At 39.9% G+C, this 15929-nt stretch overlaps 1 protein-coding gene across 1 annotated transcript in view; it reads right to left on the minus strand.

Annotated features, from left to right (window-relative positions):
- Nucleotides 1–14400: 14400 nt before the first annotated feature.
- The window catches only part of LOC132320046 (hydrocephalus-inducing protein homolog), a 144577-nt gene continuing 143048 nt past the window's right edge, over nucleotides 14401–15929 (minus strand). Inside the window, exons 83-84 of the mRNA XM_059832149.1 lie at nucleotides 15367–15591; nucleotides 14401–14880 (exon numbers count right to left, since the gene is read on the minus strand). Coding sequence (XP_059688132.1) covers nucleotides 14401–14880; nucleotides 15367–15591 — 705 coding nt within the window. The remainder of the gene's footprint in view (nucleotides 14881–15366; nucleotides 15592–15929) is intronic.

A 15929-nucleotide genomic window follows, 5' to 3' on the forward strand; every position in this document is an offset into this window, starting at 1 on the left:
TATTCGGAGTGATGCCCGATTCTGCTAGGTAGCAGAATGGCAGAGGAAGATTTTTCTGCCTTAATTTAGTCTCTTGTTGTAGTTTGAACTGAAACAGTCCTGTAGAAATCAGGAAAAGAGGTGGTTGATCGCTGGCCATTACAAGCAGACTCCATTCCCCAAACTGTAGTCATTCTTTTGTTTGAATTAAATCAGAGCAATCCTTGGCGCTTTAGTTGTCTTTCCTGAAGCTAAAATTGAGGGAAGGAGTGTTAAAGAGCATCTGCCAAAGAGCTTTCCTAGAAGATGCGATAAGCTCTCTCCAAACTTCATTCATGGCTCTTTAGTGCTCGTGAATCCCCCCAGAGAACAGACCCAAGAGCGAATTCCCACAATGGCTGTGTGTTTTATCTAAATTACATCTGTATTGCTGCTCTAAAGAGGGCACTTGACAGCTTGTTTGCTGAATGGTTTTCCTCATCTTTCTAATCGCAAGTGGCGATGGTGCTGCCTTTGTGACAGAAGAGTACTTTCTGTGCCCCTTAGTTTCCAGCAGGCACAAGTTGGGGGTGTGCCTGTGTCAGAAGTTTCCATCAGTGGGGCTGTGATGCACTCATTAAACGGGATTTGTCTTTTTTGTTAGCCTTTGGAGCTGAATTGGGTCTAATTGCAGTCCAGCTTAGATTCTTGTTTTCCTTTTCTCCTCTTTAGTTGGTCAAGTAAAATTTGGTCCACCCTTGAGGAAAGAGACGGAGCCACATGGTGAGTTTGTGAGTTACAAGCAGCATGGGCTATGCTCTGCACATTATTCCCTGCAAATGTCTGTGGAGGAGGAGAAGTCCAAGGTGTGTAGCAGACCTCCTTAGCGCTACTGAAGTTGGTAGTGATTTTTCTGACAAGTAACTTACTGGTCCTGGATCTTTTGGTGCCATTGCAGTATATGCAGCAAGACCCCTTATTTGTGGGCTCTGCCAGGTGTGATGTATGTGCTAAGCAACAGCCCTTGGTCCTGTGGGTTTCCGCTATGCTTTATACCTCATTCTCAAGTATATCATTCCCTTTATTTATAGAGTTATTTTTTTAATTGTAGAATGCCTGTGCATATTCAAATGTTCCTCTCCCTTGTGCTTGTATTGACAATGATTGAGAACAGAAAGAATAAAATTGAGAGCCTGGGAAAGAGGTATGATGCATTTTAAAAACTCGAATTTCTGTGGGGTTGTGATTTTCCCAGGCAAACAATCTTTCTGTGGCCCGGCACGACACCCGAGCCCCGTCGAGTCTGGCAGTTGATGTATTCTGTGAAGGTGTGTTGCCAATGTTTTCATCCTACGGACCTGTCAGTACAAGGGGTGTGAGAACTCGAGCAGTGAGGGAAAAGCTGTCTGTGCTGCCTCACGCACAGGATTGCAGCAGCTTCCTCTCTTCTGTGGAGACTGTTGCTTTCCACACTTGTGCACTTGGGCAGTTTCTTCACATTCCTGGATAAAAAAGACACTCCTTTGCTTCCTTACTGCAGACTTGTGTGTTCTCTTTTTTTTTCTAAGGCAGGTGTTGAGGTGAAAAAGTTGGCTTAGTGCATAGGTGGGAGGGACATTGGCTTTGCTCTGAGTTGGTTTTGGGAAGGGTGTGCAGCTAGGAATGCAATTCCTCTTCTCTAGGCTACAAACTACACGAGTGGGATTTCTGACGTAGGTTTCCTTGTACTGCTCTGTCGTTGTACTCAAATCTCCTTCCCGGTGCCTTGTCCTTTGGTAGTGGGTCAGCTCGCTCTGGGGGTATGAGGTTGTCCGTGATCTTGCTCTTCCTCAGCAACGGCTGGACAGGTACTCTGCAGGTTCTAGTGCCTGTTGGAGACAGAAGAGAATAGCTTACCACATCTCATGTAGGACTTAGGCAATTGTTTCAGATATGTTATTTAGACCTTGACATAACTGCATAACAACATCATTTCGGAGCCCTGGTTATACAAGTGTTTATTAAACATGGTAATGAAGTCAGTGTTTTACCGTAAACTCATCAGTTAACTCCAAAAGATTTCTGAACTGATTCCAAGTTATCCTGGCTTTGCTTCCCTGTTGCATTGTCTGGATTATAAAGAAAATGCAATTGGTAGGATCGTATCGTTCAAATTATGCTGCTTGGCTCCTTAAGAATTTCATTTATTTCTACAGACACAGAATCATAATTGCAAAGAGATGTTAAGGCAGAAGCTGAAGTTTTAAAAATACTTTTTCCATTTCTTTCTTGATCAGTTACTGACGAAACCAAACCAGTTAGTGGACAACTTCATGGGGCAGAGACGTGTTTCCATTGCACCTTAGGAACCCGAGTTGCTAAAGTGGGGAGAGGGATTTTCTGCAGGGACTAAAGCACAACTTTGGAGAGCACTTCTTTGTCCGGTGTTGTTGGGAGGGAGGAACAGAGCCTTCTCCTACCTTGTGGGTTAGCAGTCAGGGCCTTTGCACTTTGGAATGGCAGAAGCCCTTGCTGCTCCAAGAAGGGACATGAACGATCCAGATTAATTCTGCTGATAAGGAAATCTCTTAGTATTGTCTGCTGCTGTTGGAGTTTGGGTGTTTGAAACCTGTCCAAAGAACTTGCCTCATCTCCCTGCCTGTAAGGAAGATCCCTGATTGCTTGTTTGGATCCTTCTGAAGAGGGCAATTAACTGGTCCACTGCTCGTATCAGAATGAAGCATGCAGTCCTGATCTGTCCTTTCCAGATAAAACAGAGCTATGATTTTGAAAATGATGATGTTGGGTCTAGAGACCAAAGAAAATCTGTATTTTGTCATTAGATATAGAACCAATGGACAATTTAAATTGGCTTGTCAAATGCAAACTAGAGATCTGTTCAAAGAATGGCTGCTCCAGCAAAGAGCCTTAGCACAAAGCAGCTGAGGGAGAAGTTTGTAACAACCTACACGCTCTGGGAGAGAAAGTCTTTTAAATGCAAGCGGGAGCAAGAGATGCCTGTCTCTTCCTCCAGCACTAACAGTGTGGATCCCTTTTCATTACAGCAGTTCTTCTGACCCTTTTGCTTCTGTCTCACTAAAGCATGCTTAAATTTGATGTTTATAAGCCAAAGGAGTGGACCACTGCAGCATGAGGAGTTACTGGTGGTGGTGCACGGAGATGTGGAACTGGCACATACTTGCCTCTTGCTGAGGCAGTTTGTCGCTCATTGCCACAGCTCAGATGGTGAACAATAATCCATTCTTTTGGTGTGACTCGGTAGTATCTGGTAATGTGACCGTACCTTTCGCTGTGTTTTACCTCCATCCCCAGAACTGGCTTAACATGTTTTGAGTTTCAACTAACAACTGTTTTTAGCAAGAAACTTTTCCTTTGTGTCTACCTGGCTTTCAGTCACAGTCTAAATAACTTGAGTGACTTGATCTCTGTCTAACGAACAGCCTGGCAATAGTGATTTTTGGACGATTCAGAAGAAAAATACTACACTGCAAGATCTAACCTGGTATTTTCCATCTTATACCTTTCTTTGTCAGTGTTAGTTCTGTCTTTGTTTTCCTTTTTCAAAGCTCATGTTTTGCCCTGTTGTTGTACTGGTGTTTTCATCTGTGTAAGAGCCATTTAGTCTAAGCATGAGTCTATATGTGTGTTTCTGTAATGTAGGAAGGAATTCTTAGTATGTGCAGTATTGAAAGTAATTAACCCATATTCATGTTTAGTTGAATCGTTTTTATAGAAGGGGCTCAGTATTAGGCACTCATTCTAATTTCTTTATTTAACTGCCTTGCAATGCATAACTTGTTAATTTTTTGGAGGGTGATTAAAAATAGAAGAGACAGTCTCTTTGTATTTTTGTCTGATAGTTCCTTTAAACAGTCCCATGAAAGAGTATGAAATTATATAAATGTAAGTCTCTGAATTCTCCATATGGTAATTATGTGACAGGGTGAATATACACTGAATAGAAATAAGAAAGTGGGGTCCTAAGCGTTTGCAATGGCATTTGGCATTGCTTACAGTCGGATACATTTTCGACATTTTCTTTTACTGCACTGGTAAAAAATTTGGTTCTTAGTATTGCAGTGTGGAAATTACTCTAGAAAGAGAGTTTTCTTATTTCTGTGCTCTTTAGGTAGTGTGTAGTTCAAAACGTAATGCTTTTAAGCATTTTAAGCATCTTGGACATCTTCATATACTGAATGAAGGGTTAAATCACTGACGGTCCCTGGCTGAGACACTACTGTGATACATAAAAGCTTTACTTGCATAGTTTTAGTTATTCCTTGAGCAGAATTGATAATAGGATGTTTCAAGATATGTAACTCCCTTCCTGATAAGATCAAATGGGCCTTGAGGTAGCTCGTTAACATTCCGAGGCCAAAGGATGGATAAGCCAATCTTTGTATGGACAAAGGAAGCCCGAAGTTCAACTAGCAGACAGTGTGAGGAAGACTATGAATGACCACCGGAGGGTGAAAAGACCCTAACCCTACTTTTACTGCACATGCTTGGACTATGCAAATGAATTCCAGGAACTCATCCACATAAGACCAGATAAGACCAGCCTTTGTAGAAATCTGATGAATATGTATGATTTTTCTGTATATGAACTGAGGTGCTTTGCTAACCTGTTGGAGCACTCGTGGTGTACAAATCCCCAGTGCTGCCCAGCGCTGTATTAAAGAATGCCTGCTTAATAACAAACTTGTTGTTATTGAGTTATTCATCTCGGAAAACCGTCCCGATCGCGGGCTCGGTACCGACTTTGTTGTTTCAATACTGTTAAAAAGGTTAAAGAAACGTTCTGTACTAGAGGAAGAGCATTATTTTGCTAACTTTCTTTGATTTGTGAGATGTTTCATAGAAGTGCATGCAGTGAGGGGAAAATGGAAGACTGGGCTGCTTGGGAATGTCTTGTTTTGTTTTTCATGTGGTGTTTTTTGTTTTGGATTTGTTTGTTTGTTTTGACATGAGTTGGCTTGGTGTGACGTGAATCTGCCAATACCATAGTTACTGAGAGCTTAGACTGTCTTCCCCATTCCTGGAAGGAACTTCCTGTATTGCTTGATTATGAAAATGTTTCATAAATTGTGTTAAGATCTGTAGCTTAGATTTCTCTGTACGCGGTGGGAACACCTCCATCGTGTGCAATTGCTCTGTTTTGGGGAGTGTGGTTTTGGTTTTTTGGTTTGGTTTTCTTTTGGTTTCATCTTTTCAGTTTAACACTTCTTAAAATCTGCCTTTTTCAGGATACTTTCAGTGCTTGTCTCGTATCTTGCTAGCCTCGTATCTGTGGGTCTGAGAGACCATGTCATTTCATTTATTTTCATTCTTTCATTTCATTTTTTCATTTCCTCCTTTCATGTCATAATTTTTTCATTTTATTCGTTTCATTTCATGGTTTCATTTCATGTCATGTTAAATTTCATTCTTTCACTCAATTTTATTTTATTCTTTAATTTCATTTAATTTCTTTCATATAATTTCATTCTTTCATTTAATTTCATCGTGCATTTCAATTAATTTAATTATATTTTTTCCATTTCATTTCTATTGATTTTTTCATTTCATTTCATTCTTACACTTCACTATTTAATTTCATTTAATTTCATTTCATTCTTTCATTTTATTCTGTCATTTCATTTCATAATTTCATTTCCTTTCCTTTAATGTCATTTCATTCTTCAATTCATACTTTCATTTCATTTTTAAATTCTTTCATGCTGTCCATATTTCATGTAATTTCTTTTCATTCTTTCATTCTTTTTTGGTTTACTTCATCATTCATTATACGTAGTAGATGAAAGAAAAAGACATGAAATGAAAAGAATGAAATGAAATGAAAGAATAAAACGAAAAACTCCACGAAAGAGTAACATGAAATTTAATGAAATGAAATAAAAAACAGAAATGAAAAATGAAAGAAGGAAATGAAAAACTAAATGAAACAGTGAAACAAAAGAATGACACGAATGAAATTAAATGAAGGAACTAAATTAAATGAAGAAAGAAACGGAAACAGAAATGAAATGAATGTATGAAATGAAATATAAGAATGAAATAGCGACATGAAAAAATTAACTACTGTAAAAATGAAAGAATGAAGAAATGACGAAGTAATGAAACAGAATAATGAAATAATGAAAAAATTACTAATGAGATGAAATAATTAAATAATACAATTAAAAATGATACAATGAAATATTTTCATTTCAATTCATTCTTTCATTTCATTTTATTTCACTTAATTCATTCATTTCCTTTCATTTAATATAATTTCACTTTATTTCCTTTAATTTCATACCGTCATTTCATGATTCCACTTTATGATTTGACTTCACAATTTTACCTCATCATTTCATATCATTTCATGTCATTTCATTCTTTTATTTCATTGCATTCATTTCATTTCACTTCATTTAACTTCGTTTAATTTCATCTTGTCATTTCATGATTTCACTTTATGATTTCAACTCATTTCATTTCGTATTTTATTTTTCATTTTCTCCTTTCATTTCATTACATTATTTATTAATTTTTATTTTATTTCATTGTCTTTTTCAATTTATTTTATTTCTTTTCATATAATTGTATTTCTTTTAATGTCTTTTAATTTCTTTTCTTTTTTCATTTTATTTCATTTCGTTCTTTCACGTCGTTTTAGATTTCATTCTTTCATTTAGCTTTATTCTTTAATTTCATTCTTTCATTTCATACTTTCATTTGTCTTTTTGTTTAATTTCATTCTTTAATTTCATGTCCTTCTTTCATTTAATTTCATCCTCCATTTCATTTAATAAAATTTCATTTAATTTCATTTGTATTCATTCTTTCATTCCATTTCATTTTTTTGTTTCATTTAACTTCATTTCATTTCATTTCATTCTGTAATTTCCTGTATTCACTTCATGATTTCAATTCATGATTTCATCTCAGTTCATCATTTCATTTCATTTCATGTGATTTCACATCATTTCTTTTAATTCTTTAATTTCATTTCATTCTTTAATATAATTTTTAATTTCATTCTTTCCTTACCTTGCATTTTTCTATTTCAATTCATGTAATTCTTTTATATTGTTTTATGTCACTTCATTTCATTCTTTCATTTCATTTTACATTTCAATCTTTCATCTCATTTGTTTCATTTCATTTTTCATTTCTCCATTTCATTTCAGTCTTTCATGTAATTTTTAATTTCATTTTATTATTTCATTTTTTCATTTCTTAATTTCATGTCATTTCATTTAAGAATTTCATTTAATTTCAATTAAATATATAATTTTGTTTAATGTTATTTCATTTCATTCCTTTATTTCACTTTGTATAATTTCTTTTGATTTCACTTAATTTCATTTATTATTATTCAACTTTCAATGTCAAGATTTCATTTCATAATTTCATTTCATTTCTTAGTTTCATTTCATTATTTCGTTTCATTCTTTCATTTCATTGTTTAATTTAATTTCTTTTTCTTTAATTTCATTTTGTGATTTCATTTCATTCTTCAATTCACACTTTCGTTTCATTTTTTCATTGGTTCATTGTTTCATTTTTTCATTGTTTCATGTCAGTATTTTTTTTATTTTCATTTTTTTATGGCATTATTTCTTTTTATTCTTTCATTCCTTCTTTTTTTTTTTTTACTTTATCACTTCACTATTACCAATGAAATAACATAAAAAGACATTAAATGAAATGAAAGAAGGAAATTAAAAGAATGAAATAAAAAATTACATCAGAGTGAAGCAAAATGAAATGAAATAAAATTAAATGAAAGAAAGAAAGAAAGTGAAATAATGAAATGAAATGAAATGAAATGAAATGAAATGAAATGAAATGAAATGAAATGGAACCTAAGAATGTATTAGTGACATGAAAAAATGAACTACTGGCAAAATGAAAGAATGAACAACTGACAAAACAAAATAATTAAATAGAATAATGCAATAATGAAATCATGAAATACTGACATCGTATAATGATATAATGAAATAATTAAATGAAATAATGAGACAATGAAATTATAATTTTTTTCAATTCATTCTTTCACTTCATTTCATTTTGCCTTATTTAATTTCATTTCATACTGTCATTTCATGATTTCACTTCATGATTTCATCTCATTGCATTAAATGCAGTGAAGTGAAATGCAAAGGTGAATAGAAATGAAATTAAATGGATAAAATAAATTATATTACATTAAATGAAGGATGAAATGAAATGAAATGAAATTAAATTAAATTAAAGGAGGAAATGAAAACTTAAATGAAAGAATGAAATGAAATTAAATGACATGAAATTAAATTAATTTTTAAAATGAAAGGCAATGAAATAAAAGGAAAATCTGAAAGGAAAGAAAGCAATGAGTGTATTAAGTGGAAGGCTAAAAGGAAAGAATGTAATGAAAGAATGACATGAAACGAAATCATGACATGAAATGTAAGAATTAAAGTATGAAATGAGATGAAATAAAATGAAACAAAATTAAATGAAATGAAAAAATGAAGTGATTAAATAATGAAAGGAAATCGCATCACATAATGAAAAGAAGTGAAAGGATGAAATGGAATGGAATGAACTGAACTGAAATGAAATGAAATAATGCAATGAAATTCAATGAAACAATGAGATGAAATGGTGAAATAAAATGAAATAATAAACTGAAATTAAGTGATGCAATAAAATTAAGTGAACTAAAATGAAATGAAAGAACGAACAGAAATAAAAGAAATTTAAATGAAAGAGTAATTAATATTAATAAGATTTTTTAAAAATGAAATTAAAGAATAAATGAAATAATGAACTATCATGCAGTAAACGAATCAAAGGAAATAAAAAATGAAAAGAAATGAAAGAATGAAAAGTAAGAATGAAATAAGTCAAATATTAAATGAAGGAATGAAATTCAATGCAATTAAGTGATATGAAATAATGAAAAAAAAAATTAAGTGAAAGAATGAAAAGAAATTAAATAAAATCATCAAATGAAATGAAATAGTGAATTCATAAAAAAAAGAAAATCATGAACCGAAATGAAAAAAATGAGTTAATGAAATAAAATGAAATTAAAGGAAAGAATAAATAAAAAAATTAAATTAAATTACATTAGACTAAATTAAATGAAATTTAAATCACATTATGGAATGAAATGAAACGAGAAAAAAGAATGAAATCAGATGAAGAAATGAAAGGAATTTTTTAAAAATACTGAAATTAAACAGAAGACTAAACAAATCAAAAATTGAAATTAAAGGAAAAGAGAAGAATTGAAATTAAATGAAAGAATAAAAACAAATGAAAGAATGAAACTTAAAAAAGCAATTAAATGAAATGATGAAGTGAAATGTAAGAATTAAATGAAATGAAGCAATTAATGGAAATCAAACAAAAGAGTGAAATGCAATGAAATAACGACATGAAATGAAATGAAAGAAAATGAAACGAAAGAAAATGAAATGAAAGAAAATGAAATGAAATTAATTGCAATGAAATGGAAGAATGAAATGAAATTGAAAGACTGAAATGAAATGAAGGCATGAAATGAAATGAAATGAAATGAAATGAAATGAGAGAATCTATTGAAAGAATGAAATCATTAAATGGCATGGGAGAATGGAGGAAAATTATAAAATGAATTTAAATGACTAACATGAAATGAGTAAATGAAATGAAAGGAAATGAAATGAAAAAATGAAATGTAGGAAAAATGAAGTGAAGGCATCAAAATTGAAGAAAGATGTAAAAACGAAATGAAGTAATGAAACAATAAAGGAATAAGAGGATGAAATGAAAAATTACATGTAATGAAAGAATGAAAAGACTGTATTATATGAAATGAAATGAAGTGAAATGAAATGAAATGAAATAATGAAATAAACGAAGAATGGGTTGAAAGAATGAAATACAATGCAATGCCATGCAATGAAATGGAAAAATTAAAGGAAATTAAATAAAAAATAAAAAATGAAAAGAAAGCAAGCAATGACAGGATTAAATTGAAGAATAAAATGAATGAAATTAAAAGAATGAAGTGAAAGTATGAAATAGTGAAATTCAATGAAATAATGAACTTGAAAGAAAAAAGAAATTAAATTAAATTAAATCATATTAAATGAACAAAACTAAATGAAATTAAGTTAAAGAATGACATCAAAGAATGAAGTGAAAAATGAAGGAATTAGTTTAAATGTAATTAAATGTAACGTAATGTAACGGAATTTAATGAAGTGAAATGAAATGAAATTATTAAAAACGGAAATGAAATGAAATGAAAGAGGGAAATTAAAGGAATGAATGAAGTTAAATACAAGGCATGAAAATAAATGAAAGAATGAAATGAAAGAATGAAATAAAATGAAAGAAAGAATAAAATTAATGACATGAAAAAATGACATGAAAGAACAAAATGAAATTAAATGAAAAATGAAAAATTAAATGAAAAAGAACGCAATGAAATGAAATTACATTAAATGAAGTAAAATTAAATATTTAAATGAAATTGGAAGAATGAAATGAAATGAAATAAAATAAAAACAAATTCAATGAAATTAAATTAAGGAATGAAAGGCAATGAAATAAAATTAAAAAGTGAAAGAAAGTAATAAGTGTAGTAAATGAAAGACAAAAATAGAAGAATGATAGAATGAAACAAAAGAATGAATTCATGAAATGAAATCATGCACTGAAATGTAATGAAAACATGCACTGAAAGGAAATAATGAAATAATGCACTGAACTGAACTGAAATTAAACTAAACTAAATTAAAACAAAACAAAATAAAATTAAATGAAAGAATGATATCGAAGAATGAAATGAAAGAATGTAGGAATGAAATTAAATAAATGTAATTGTAATGTAATGTAATGTAATGAAATGAAATACTGAAATGAAACAATTAAAAACTGAAATGAAAGAATGAAATTGAATGAAAAATGAATACAAATGAAATGAAATGGAAAAAATAAAATTAAATTATATTAAATTAAATGAAGGATGAAATGAAATTATATTATGAAATGAAATTATGAAATGAGATGAAATCATAAAGTGGAATCATGAAATGACAATATGAAATAAAATTAAATTAAGTGGTATTAAATGAAATGAAAGAATGAATTTAGAAATTAACGCACCACGAGGCTGATGAGGAACCGGAAATAACGACCCACACCATTCCTTATTCCCCCACTGATACAGCAAAAATTCAGGAGAAATATTCAAGAGAATCAGGAGAAACAGAGACAGAACATGTGTGGAGAGTCTCGCTTACGGGTGGGGATCCCATCATGTTGTCCGAGGAGGTGCCCAGGAGTCACTCAATTATGGATGGAGAATGGGGTTTATGAACACAGGAGGGACTAAGTCTCAGGCAAACCTCTGAAGGATAGCGGGACAAGGGGAACGGAAACAGCAGCATCCCACAGGCCCCTGTTCCCAAACCCATCAAAGAAGGATGCCGAACGCTCGGGATCATAGGAGATACGCTCTGTGGGCCGAAGGCATTGCAAAAGGGATTCCGAGGGAGGTCATGGACAAATTGCCCACGCCTAACCAGGAGGCATTAATCAGGACATGGAAAGAACTCCAGGAAAGCCAATGGCTCTCTCATATCCTGAGGAAAAGCCGGAGCCAAACGCCCTCTCCAATCCACTGCATAGGGACTTGATTGATTTAAGGGGCCCTGGTTTGGGAAGCTCCCCTTAACCTGTATGCCTGCACAGACACTGATGCCCATAGAGAGGAGCATAAAATTGACACTCGGTGCTAAAACCGGTCCTCGTTGGACTGGGGTGTCTGGGATTTTTTCTGTTCTCTTTTAGGAGGAAATATCGCAGAAGGTTAGAGAAGACCTACAGTCAAGCCTACAATGAACAGTGATTGTGAGCACTTGCAGCCGGCGTAGATCACCAGGCTAATAACTGCACAAACCATAGTTGCTGGCTCGCTGATCTTTGTAGAGTGTGTCTATTGGCACCACGAACGTTGGTTTGGGGGATCCTTTTCCTCTCCCTTGCTGACACCAGCGGCTGGGGAGATGAGGCCCCAAACCTTGCCTGGGAAATGATAAAGGGCTTTATGAGAATATGGGGGCAACCGGATCAAGGAGTATGTATTACTTTTCCCCGAGCAGCTGAAAAGGGGCTGAGATTTTTCATGATGCCGGTGAATTTGACTTTTATTTTGAACATGACTAATCCCACCTCTCTTACATTTTTGGCAAAGAAGTGGACGATTGCAAACCCTAACAGCAAGGTACAATGGAAGGGTAAGCCACTGATGGGAGGTGACATCTATGAAACATGGAAGGAGCCTCCTAGTTTGTCTAGGAATGCCACGTTAATGAGTCTGCTCTGTGATGTTACCAGGCCTTTGTTTAATGTAACGGTCCTGTCTCCAATAGAAGGATCAAACCCTTTGTTACGATGTGGCAATTTGTCTAGGGGTAATACTACTTTTGAATAATTGTCAGTATCCACGTAGACCTTACCCGTGGGATCCGATGCTCCATCCTCTCCGGAAGCCTGATCCCTTTGAAGCCAAGTATATGACAAAGTGGGAACCAAGTTGGCGCATCCAACTCCCCAAGAGAACACAAAGATCTCCAAAAGATGGAACTAAGCTGATCTGGGCCTGGTCTGGATCTACTACAACGCAACCGCCCCAAGACCCTCAATTCAAACCACCCACTGGGGGCCACCCAGTCCTCTTTTTAACTGTACCAAGGTGATGACATGTGACACTGGACCTGGAGATCCTCCTGAAACATGGTTGATTAGTAGGCTCAGGGCCCTGATCAGAGATATGTGCACCTGTTGGGGATATGCATCAAAAGGGTGGCAAAATCAAGATTCACCTTGTAACACCACCAATACCTCCTACATTCCCTCTGGTGGCATCCCACATACGCATTGTCCTATAAAGGGAACCCCCCTGGAGACAGAGCCGCAAATAACTGTCGTAAGGTTTGCTGACCATTATAATTGCAAGACAGCTGTATACACGGCTCCTCTGGGATTGGCTTGGGGATGTTCCGATGGAAAGTTCTATTCATATTTAACACTGGAACAACATGCGGGATTGAAGTGTGGTGTTGGAATCCCCTCTTTGTGTCCCTCTAGAGTATTCAGTTTCACATCCCACCGCCACAGAACACGCATAGAACACGGTAATAACCCCACAGCACGGGCCGGGTGGGGCTTCCCTTGCAAGTGCTTTCGAAAACCAGCCCCATGGCTTGACTCAAAAGCCTGACGGAGCCGTGAGCCTGCAGAGTCCGTGCTCCCCTCCATGGGGACCTGGATGCTCTGGCAGAGCCCTGGGGGCAACTTATTGAGCTTGTTCTTGTTAACGAGAGGGAAGTTCTAGAGAAAGACCTTCATAGGGACAGAAATCAGCTGACTTCCCATGCAAGGGACATCAACATAACACCTCCAGAACTGGACTGACCGACCCACGTGTTCAGCAAGTCAAACTTCCGCCAAGCTGCTAGCTCAAGGTAACGCAGCGTGACACCTTAAGCCACTTGCTTACTTTGACTACAACTCCGCCACCGTTTGGCCCGAACCTTAACCCCGCCTCCCAAAGGCCCTGCCCGCGCTGCTGGAGCCGCTTGAGCTGGGAGATAGAAGGCCCCTTCCCTGGGCTCCCGGGCCCACAGACCCCCAGGGCTGCAGCCCCCCGATGCCCCCGACCTCCCGGGGTGACCCCTTCCCCCGGACACCCCCGGGGCAAACCCTTCCCCCGGACCCCCCCAGTTCCCCCTCCCGCGGGCCCTCCGGCTCTCTGCGGGGTGCCCCCCTCCCCCGAAGCTCCCACCGGGGAGCCGGGCCGGTCCCCTCCCGCCCCAGACCCACGGCTGCACGGCGGCACCCCCGCCCGCCCCCCAGCATCCCGTGCCGGCTCCCACCACCCCGGGGCCGCAGGCGGCCCCAAGACCCCCTCCAGCCCTCCCCGGGGCGCCGGGCCGGCCTCCACCCCGCCGGGCCCCGGGGCAGCCCGGAGCGGCACCGCCCCGCTCCCCTCCCGGTTCCCGGCAGCCCCCGCCGCTCACTTCTCCACCTCGAGGGCCGCCACCTTCCTCTGCTCGTAGCGCGTGGCGTTCAGCGCCCGCACCGCGCCGGGCGACAGCGGCGCCACGTCCCGCCCGGCGATCACGGCCCCGCCGGTCCCCGCACCCGCCGCCACCGGCGGCCACGTGACCCCGCGCCGCCGGCCCGCCCACGTGACCCCGCCGTCGCGCTCCGCAGCGCCCCCGCGCGGCGCGGAGGCCGCCGGCTGCGCCCCGCCCCGCCGCTCTTGGCGCCCTGCCGCGGATCGGGCCCTTCCCCTCGCCTCAGCACGGGCTGGATGGGACGCACTGCTGGGTTTATTCCAAAGAGACCTTTAATTACCCCCGCAGTTAACTAAGGAGCTTGTCCCAGGGACCCCAGGAGGGGCACGAGTCACGGGTGAGGGGGCAGACCCCGGAGGTAGTACACCCAGGAGACCCCCGGCCCCTGACCGCCGGCAGCCCCGGGGCAGGAGACCACCATCCTGGTGGCGACGGGGGCCGGGGCACCCTGGAAGGCGACGGTGATGAGGGCAGTCTTCTTGGAGCGCCAGCTCTCGGGGCCCCTGAGGGTGAAGGCCGGGTGCTCCACCCTGTACTGGAAGGCCGTGGGCTGGAGGAAGACGTTTTTGAAGGGGATGGAGGTGGTGCCGCCGGCCTTGACGGGGAAGGGGCCCTGGGGCTTGGGCGGGAGGGCGAGGCCGAAGAGGGGGATGCTGTACTCCCCCCCGAGCCGGGAGGAGAGCCGCAGCGTGGCCCTGACTTCGCCCAGCTGGCAGGGCTCGTAGGTCACCTCCACGCTCACCGCCGAGCCCCCGGGGCTGGCGGGGGCCACGCTGATGGTTCTCTCTGTCTGGAAGTCGGGGCAGTCGGTCTGCGCAGGGGAGAGAAGAGACGGGGTGGCGGGTCACAAAAGCAGAGCCGGCACCTCGGGGAGAAAGCGATGGTCCCCCGCCATCACGCAGGCCGGGGTCCCTCTCCCGTGCCTGTCACTGCACCTGTCCCACCCACACCATACCCCTGGTGAGCACCCACGATCGACGGCCACGAGGACTGTCCAAACCTGCCGAGCAGGGACAACCCTGCACCCAAACCCCAAGAGACCCTTCTGCCAGAGCTGGGGTTTAAGGTGGAACTCCAGACCCCACAGAACCTGCAAGAGCGGCTCCAACAAGGGCAGCAGAGAGGGGTCTGCGAGTGAGGACAGTCCAGCTAGAGACAGATCCAGTGTCGGTGGGAAGACCCCCGGGCTCACGTGGCCGCCCTGGCTACGCCAGGGCAGGATCCCTCCACAGAGAGGGCTGGTGCTGGCCAGATGAGCTGCCTCCCCCCAAAAGAGCCCAGGGAAAGCTGGGGTCACCTGGAGGAGGTAGTCTGTCTTCTGTCGGGCGTAATTCGTGATTTTGGCGGTGATGGTCTGACTAGAGCCCAGTGTGGTGCGGAAGTAGAGGGGCTTCTCCGTCCTGCTCGTGGTGGCTTTCAGGTGCAGGTTGTAGTAGAAAGAGCCCAAATCGCTGCTCTGGAGCACCAGGCGCCCGCTGCTCTCGCCTATTTTCATGGGCTGGTACTCAAAGACAAGGTCAGCCTGGGAGGAATGAAGGGAAAAGCCACTGGGTCAGGCAGAGATGGGGAAGGCAGGGCCCGGATGGGGGAAATCGGTCCCTGGTGTGCTCACGCAGTGCTGGAAGGCAGCCCAGCACCCTCCCTCGCTCCAACTCCTTCTCTCTGGGTCAGAGCCCTGCTGCATGTGGGGGACAGCTCACTTGGGGGACAGTCACCAACATCTGAGCGCCCTCCAGCACTACCCCAGAAGCTTCCCACCCTAAAATGCCCCTATACTCCCCCAGGTCACACAACGCCTCCTGTCAATCCAGGCTGCAAACACCCTGCCAGTGGGGTGAGGCATGCCCTGCAGCCACTCCA

Source organism: Gavia stellata, chromosome 33 (genome assembly GCF_030936135.1).
Source record: "Gavia stellata isolate bGavSte3 chromosome 33, bGavSte3.hap2, whole genome shotgun sequence".
In the NCBI taxonomy this organism is placed as follows: Eukaryota; Metazoa; Chordata; class Aves; order Gaviiformes; family Gaviidae; genus Gavia; species Gavia stellata.